Source organism: Ornithodoros turicata, chromosome 10 (genome assembly GCF_037126465.1).
Source record: "Ornithodoros turicata isolate Travis chromosome 10, ASM3712646v1, whole genome shotgun sequence".
In the NCBI taxonomy this organism is placed as follows: Eukaryota; Metazoa; Arthropoda; class Arachnida; order Ixodida; family Argasidae; genus Ornithodoros; species Ornithodoros turicata.
The window spans coordinates 4,510,348-4,518,503 of record NC_088210.1 but is presented as its reverse complement, the minus strand read 5'-3'; the positions used below and the strand labels follow the sequence as shown (position 1 = coordinate 4,518,503).

The following is an 8,156-nucleotide window of genomic DNA, read 5'->3' as shown; positions in this document are numbered from 1 at the left end:
GGAATTGAACGCTTTTGTGCCTTAAAGGCGCTGTACAACAACGATGGTATGAGTTTTCAGGGCCCATGTATACGACAGACAGGTGCCGCCAGAATCGCCTTTTTTTCTTGAAGTTCAGTAAACCCCACGCATCACTTAGGTCTTTCTGATTCCATGTTTTGCACCGCACCTTTGAAGAAAGAGTTATAATTTGCTGCTTACTCTTTTTTTTTTTTAACGTCCTGTTCAGTTCTATTGTGTTGTGGTAGGTGTTACAGAAGGATCTGCAATTTTTGTTTTGTAGCGCTACGTTGTATTTAAATTTTTTCACTCTGTCCTCCAGTCGGTTTTAAACTTTACCTGTTACCACTCAGAATCTAGCTTTTGCAGCTCCATACCAGTCTGGGACACGATACATTCTCCATTCATGCTGATACATGTAGTGAATGCATTTGGCTGTTTCTGTGCCCACAATTATATATGTATATATAAAAAAATACTATCGGCCAGTATAAAATAGTGAGAGTGCTTCGGATAAGTGTCTTCCAGACATTGTGTGCTGTCAATGTTTGCCTAAAATTTTTGGTTGGTCAATCAATCAATCAATTTGATACATACGCTGTATGTTTTACACTTTACTACCATGTTTCCTTACTTTACACTTTACTTACCATACTTTTGGTGTTGTTTGTTTGGTACCTATGTGCACTCCTGTTTTGTTTTCCCATGTGGAATTTGGTGTTGATTTGATGTGACGTGATGGTACGTGATGTCATTTTTACGGTGCTGTTTTATTTGCATGGTTCAAACTGTAGAATCTGCTGCATGCTTACATACTATTGACAGATATTGAAAAAGGGTTAAAAATTGGGCTGTTCGGTTTTCTGGAATCATGATTAAAAGCGTTAAAACCCCAGTGCCTCAGTGCTTGTGTCTGTGTCTGTCTTTTTAGCTCCCCGGCACTGGGGTTTTAACGCTTTTAATCATGACAGATATTGACATTAGCACACACATGAGACATTCTTATTGTCTTTAGTTCTGCTTACCTCGTTATTTCTTGAACATGCTGATATTTTGTGCCTTTTTGGTGAGGTGATTTTCCAGTTGATTATCAATTTATCATATAATTGGCTATGTGGAGATGTAGAATTTAGTTAGGCACATCAGGGGCAATATGTAGAAGGCCTTCTTGCTCAGATACACCTGTAAAAATAAAGATATTGACACTAATTTTTATATATATTGGCAGTCTTGTCGTCAAAGTGTATGTCCTGAAACCTGAGGCAACATTTTGCATGCTGCCATCGCAAACACTTCCGCAGACACACTAGAAGGGCTTTGAGCGCAGAGCGTTGCTGGGCTGGATTGGGCCAGGGACCAAGCAATTTCGGTAGGGAGAAAGGGCGAGAGTCCAGCTGACGAAGAGACTCGGAGAGTGTGATTCGGGAAGGTTCGTAGTGAGGGCAATGAAGAAGAATGTGCTCCAGATCCTCAAGAGCACCACAGTGGCAACAGGTGGGAGAATCAATTTGTCTCAAGCGGTAACGCCACTGAGCTGTAAAGGCCACATCGAGGCGCATGCGGTGGATTAATGCAGCATCCTGACGAGATGTGTTTCGTGGCATGCGGAAAGCGAGCATGGGATCAACTCTGTTCAACATAGAGGGGTGTTACCTATGGAACTAGCATTTACATCATTTGAATTCTGAACTACAGTGACTGCAGCTCATAGAGTAGCAGTCTCTAGAGATAGAATAATGCACGGCAACATCCATTCATTTCTAAATAGGAGCACATGGTAGGATAATAGATGTCTAAACAAAGTCTAACTTGAGACTTCATGGCAAAAGTTAGACGCCTACTGGACCTCTACCGGGTTATATATTTATCATGAAGACGTCTATTATACGTCTATCTGGTTAGACACGTAGACACGAATTCTACTATCCTCTACGTGCTTAAATGTTATTTAGATATCTTCAAAAATTGGTCTACTAGAGATCGTTGCGTGGTAAAAGTCTACATTTTGTAACGTATAACACACATATGAATTGTAACCATATTTAGACACTCTCTCCGTCTCGGGATTTTTTTTTTTTTTTGACGGGCTCAAAGCTGAGTTTGAGCCCGTGTTTGTGTTTGTCTGTTATCGTCCTCTACCTCGTCTCAGGTTTTCAAGTCATGGATCGTCACCACCAGCTCGCTTGCTACCTAACTTTCCTTTCGTTAACATCTCCCCTTCCGATTTGTTGCGGTTTCAGTCTGTCTAACAACGTGATGATGACGTTTCTGTGACGAGTCTATAGACGGCCCTCTGTTTACAAACATGTGACGTCACGAGAAGACCTGTTTGAAGTTATATTTTGCTTCTGGTGGGCGAGATGCGGCAAAAACTCGTTGGCTGATAGGCTGATAAAGCTGATAGTGCCCTCCAGCATGCTTTGTGCAGTGGCGTTACGTAATCGATGACGTAAGAGTGCGGGTCGTCTATGGGCGGTTTGCAACTTCCTGTCAAAGTGACGTAAGGGAAGTTGCAATGTCTCGTGGATTTACACTTCTGGTCCGAACTTCTGCTGGAATCGTATAACGTCAGCGTATTTTTAACGTCAGAATAAACGGATGTTCAGCGCTTAACTGCACTAATAGACCTCTACCCGATAAACTTCATCATGACGTTGGTAGATAGATTGAAACCGAAACAAATCGGAATGGGAAGGCTGGGTTCCACGAATGGGCACTTGTTCGCTGCCTCCTACTGAAAAAAAAAGTAGAACCGATGGTCACGTCCCTTCCAGGGACCATCGTAATTCCCCCAAGACCGTGGCACTTGGGCGCGACCTTGTTCGCCCCGAGCTTGGAGCGTAGTTCAACTACACCAAATTGGTGGCGCTGTCGAACACGATGATGTCAGTTGTTTACAAACAGGGACAGGTCTATTCTCCGGAAAAAAGACATAGAATGTATCGTGTACCCTTGGATCCTGCGCCTTTGGAAAAATGTTATCAGCGTAAACGAAAATTGAAGTAAGGGGTGTAGGCGCTTGTCACCCAATGCCGTGCTGTACACTTATCATATGAATTCTACGTGGCTGTGATAACATTATCAACTCCCCCCCCCCCATAATGTGGAAACAATATCACTAAAGTCCAGCTTCCTCCCAGACTAAAAGGAAACGACTACATGAGTATTATCCTCAAAGTGCAGAAGACTGCTGCGTAAAATACTCCCTGTACAATGTTGGTTGTTATATTTGTTATCTCAAGCGTCAATTTGATCGCGTTGTAACAGAACATTTCGCACAGCCATAGCCTCCTATATGTATACTTCAATGCCTGCCCAGTCGAGGCGGACCAGCCGTTCAGCGCATAATGCGGCAGCAGCGCCAAGGGGATGAAACTCGCGAGTTCCTTTGCGGACTAAAGTGAGGCGCTGCGAGCCTTTCGCGTCATCAAACGTCATGAAACGTCAAAATTTTTACGTCGAAGCGCGAGTTCTCTACCGAGAGCATCCCATTGGCTCCTGCGGCCGCTCCCCTGGTATGCGAGCGCTCATTGGTCGGTTTGAAATTTTAACCTTTTCGTGGCGCGCGTAAGCCGGCACCGCCGTGTCTGGGGTGCCGGAGAAGCTCGCCGTAAAGTTCCGAAATATGGTGCAGCGGGGACGCACGCAAAGCATCTTTGCCGGTACCGCTTTGGATGGTTTTTAGTGCCCGTCGATACCGACTCTGCAAAACTCGAATCCTCTTGTATACTTCTGCAAGTAAATTCAGTGATAGATAAGTGGAAGGCAGGTCTGCTTCGCTTGCTTGGCGCGACAACGATTCAAGAAGGATCAATACTGTGTTTTTCCACTGTTCTGGCCTTTCTTGCTCAGGTATCAACTAGGTACTGCTCAACTCACATCCGCTTCAGAAATGCATCTGCATGGACGCAATCGAATGGATATACCACTCTGAGTGGTTGGAACATCATCTTTCGGCTTAGCAGCTGCACAGGTTCCTTTGTGACGGGTCAGCCTTGACATGTGACACTACACAAGCAGCGTTAGCTTGCCCACATCACGACCTACTAACGACCTACTGGCCATCACAAACACGCAACACAAGTGAACTAACCCATGGAAAACACGTCAAAGAAATGCACACAGAAATATCTACAAAAATTTGTGTCGGAACAGAAGCTTACCTTGTTCGATCCGATAGCAATGGCGATGCGGCAATGTTCATGTTCACTAATTGCAAGCTTCGCTATCAGCAATTTCAAGTTTACTGCTGCTGCTGCCTGTTATGTATTGGCATCGTGGTGGAAGACCAGCCATATATCTCTTGGATGGCTCCCTTTAACGCTACAAACGCAACGCCAACACAGAGTGTATTGGCATCAAATGGAAGGCCGGCCACAGAGGCCGGCTTCCCACACGTGCGTATTGGCATCGAGGCGGAAGACCAGTCACAAGGACTGGCTCCCATATAACTATCTCAACAAGCTAGGACTAAAACTAGAACTAGTGCAATGCCAACTCCTGCTTGTGAAATCACGTCACGTTAAGGATTGCTGTTCGTGCTTGTCGTCGCCATGCAACAGACCAAGACTGCGGAGAGTTGCGTACGGGATAACGGCACGAAAGAAAGTAACGCTTAGTAATGAACAACGTACCTTCCATGCGTTTCTTCGAATAGCACAGACGAAGTTAGCCAGCGTCTTCCGAACTCCATAGCACCGAGGACTGCTCTCTCCCTCTGTAAGACTCTGCGAACACCCGCTCGAACGAGGCTTAGAACGTGTGACGTCCCCCGAGCGCGACCGCCGTGTACTGCTATGCAGCGCGCAATCCACACTTGGTAATTTATCTCTACGGCTAAGAGAATGAACTGTATTGTTGACTCTATGAGATGAGCCACAGAAGCTTGTGTACTCATCTTCCTAAGCTTTCCCTAACCATTTATCCCGCTTGTTACCCCACTTGTTATTCCTATCTCGCCTATTTCTATCCTTGAGTCAACAACTGAGACAAGTTCTAAAACATTGCCACATTGCTATCGCACTGAAGTGCAGCATCCCATCGTATACTCTCGAGGAGTGCCAACACCACTGTGCTTCACATTTAAACCGCCCCGCATATCTTACCAATTCCCTCCCCTGGAAAGCTTTCAAATGCTCGGGAAACATAATTTCATTCATACTTACTCGCTCAAGTGGAACTTGATGATCCCGTCCACCACTCTGAAGCCTTTGCACTAGAACATGTCCCCCGTTCTAATGACAGTCTTCTCCAGTTTTTCAAACTGCCATTTCCCATAGTGCTTTATGGTATGACACGGTATTTCTAAATCTTTACTCGAACTCTTCGCCTTCGCCTACGCGAAGGCAGTCGAGAGCAAAGTGGAGAGGCACGCGGTTTTTAAACTTGCGCGTGAAGTAGCATCTGTTGTGAACACGACGATTGGAAATTTCTCTTGGATGGCCCAGATGGACAAAGAGAACGCTCGTACAGTGGCGTCGTCTATCGACGTAGAAGTGTTTTATCCTGTATGGATGAGCAACACTTCGTATCGCGAAGCGTACGATGCGATATTTCCCGAAATAACTCGAGGAAATGTGATGAGAACGTACAGAGACTTCGTTCAGCGAATCACGGAGACCCGACTGGCTCTCGTGAGAAAGCGTGACGATCCTACGTTTAAGCTTACCTACTGGAAACCGTCTGTGTTTAACGTCCAGCCGTCGTTCGACTATGAGACTATGACCATCTACATCCCACCGGTGATCTTCAACACGACGTACGCTCGTGGAGATGTGTCCGTCGCTGCACAGATTCCGTTTATCGGACCACGACTAATATTTGCATATCTAGAAGGAATTCACGAGAAATCGTACCCTTCGTTTCGCTATCACTGGTCGTTGAACAGCACAGTGCGTGCCATTGAACTCGAGTTGTGTCTGTCCAGACAGTACGCGAACTGGACTGATGGCCACGAAACGAATACGACACCTAGACGCCCTCTCACTATGCAGTACGACTTTCTAGATAACTTAGCCATTGAAGGTGCACTTCAACTGTACCTCAAATACATCTCAGTGGTAAAGTCTCAGAACCTGCAAGACAGCGCATTCCTAACACCGGGAAATCTCACTTCCATTAAGCTGTTCTACGTCCTTTACGCGGAAGGGTTTTGTGAAAACGCCGAATCAGAGAGATTACGTGGAGAGCTTCAAGACGATCCTATCAGCTCGCCCAGGACACGAGTGAATGTCCCGCTGAGGAACTACCCTGACTTTGCTGCCGACTGGGACTGCAGGCCGCGAGCTCCGATGTCACCAAAGAAACGATGCAGTATGTGGCTACCTTGACACGGTGCTGCACGTAGTGATTGTGTGTTAAAGGTGCTGAATGGGCGGGAACAGTTGGGAGAATAACGCTTCCGGTCGTCACCTGTCCAGTGGAGGTCTTCACACGTTGTTAGCATCTTGTGTGCTGTCATGGGCAGCGACAGTATGAGATTCTGTCGAAGGACTTGAAGTACTAGGGCTAAGGAATAGCTTCAGTGCCAAATATTTACAGCAGGAATGTCAGGTGATCAGTAACGAGTCATGTTGAATAAATCTCTGGTGAGAATTGTTTTAGTCTGCGTGCATTACCACCTACACTCTACGAAAAAAAGGAGTACTTTTACTCCTTTTGGGGAGTAATTGCATTGCCACAAAAAATAGTCCCTTTCGGGAGTAAATGCACGGAGGATGAGCCCTCGGACGGTCGCCGACGACGGACTCTGCCGTTTTCTCGTGCCCGTAGTCGTCAAAATCGACGGTGAACTCATGTTTTCCAATCCAGAATGGGCGCTGGATGGGCTCTAGGAGGACCACCGGCGACGGACTTTGCCTGTCGTTCATGCGTTTATTCGTTCGGACACCATCGCGCGGCCTTCCTCAATAATGCATATAAGTATGTTTTTCAACTTTTTCTCTGAGGATATTTAAATGAAATGATACTCATCGTAACCCAGTTAAATGTTTGGCAAATGTCGCAAAAAATAGTTTTCAGTACAGTTCTCAGCATTACGAATCATGGTCTTTGCGATAGTTTCGCCATCTGACAGAAAGAAGCTGAAACGCAGGTATAGCCGATTAGGCAGTGGCGGTTTTTTAATTTTCACAAAATCTCCGCAGAGAGACAGACCAAGCGGCATTATCGACATAAAATTTTGGGGTGTAATACGTCCATCTACTTTAGCTTTCCGACACTGTTCTTATTTGTTACATCTTTGTTACAAACCCCCAAGTTTATCTTGGCGAACACTGTACATTAACATAATTGCTATATTTGCTGACATAATGTGCATTTTCACACTTAAATGAATAAACAGAGGGCCATACAAAATATTTCCAGTTAAAGACATCTGATGAAAGCGCATGTATCTTGCATTGGCCAATTAGTATTAGTCGAGTGGCAGCTCGATCAAATGTTGCGTACTCCCATAACAAACATCTTCTTTGTTCCTAGTTTCTTTGTCTGTCAACATACAATAGGTCTCTCTGCACATTATTTATATCTATCCGTCGTCCAGTCGCGTCAGGGCGTATTTCAGAGATCTGCGGTGTACGCCGATAGAAAAAGCGGGGTTCCTCTCCATCACCTAGCAACCAAGGGCAGCGACCGCCACCGCCGCAGCTTTTGGCGAAGTCATCTCATTCTGCTCCCAACCTTGGGCAATCGGAAATCGAAAAATCAAGCTGAAAACGTGTGAGATCACGAAAACAGTGCTAAATAGCGTTTTTAGAGTGTTTGGCGACGTTTAAAGTGGGAATAATCAAAATGTGCCGGAAATCGAAAAATCAAGCTGATAACGTCTGAGATCACGAAAACAGTGCTAAATAGCGTTTTTAGAGTGTTTGGCGACGTTTAAAGTGGGAATAATCAAAATGTGCCGGAAATCGAAAAATCAAGCTGAAAACGTCTGAGATCACGAAAACAGTGCTAAATAGCGTTTTCAGAGTGTTTGGCGACGTTTAAAGTGGGAATAATCAAAATGTGCATGAATGTAAAAAGCTCATAGTTGCAACTGATCATAACCTTGTTGAGTGCAACTAACCTCAGTTACTGCTGGCAGCATATAAAACCGCTGGTAGTCAAAGTATTGGGACTTTTGAAGACTTTGGACACCCTTAAATTTCAGCATT

At 45.2% G+C, this 8,156-nt stretch overlaps 1 protein-coding gene across 1 annotated transcript; it reads left to right on the top strand.

The window, feature by feature from the left end:
• Positions 1–5,447: 5,447 nt before the first annotated feature.
• Positions 5,448–6,329, top strand: LOC135370529 (endothelin-converting enzyme 1-like). The gene has a single exon (XM_064604309.1). The coding sequence runs from the start codon at positions 5,448–5,450 to the stop codon at positions 6,327–6,329; it is 882 nt and encodes a 293-aa protein (XP_064460379.1).
• Positions 6,330–8,156: the final 1,827 nt, after the last annotated feature.

Bases quoted from the DNA above. Each gene is read 5' to 3' on its own strand.
- LOC135370529 (XM_064604309.1), top strand. From the start codon at position 5,448: ATGGACAAAGAGAACGCTCGTACAGTGGCGTCGTCTATCGACGTAGAA.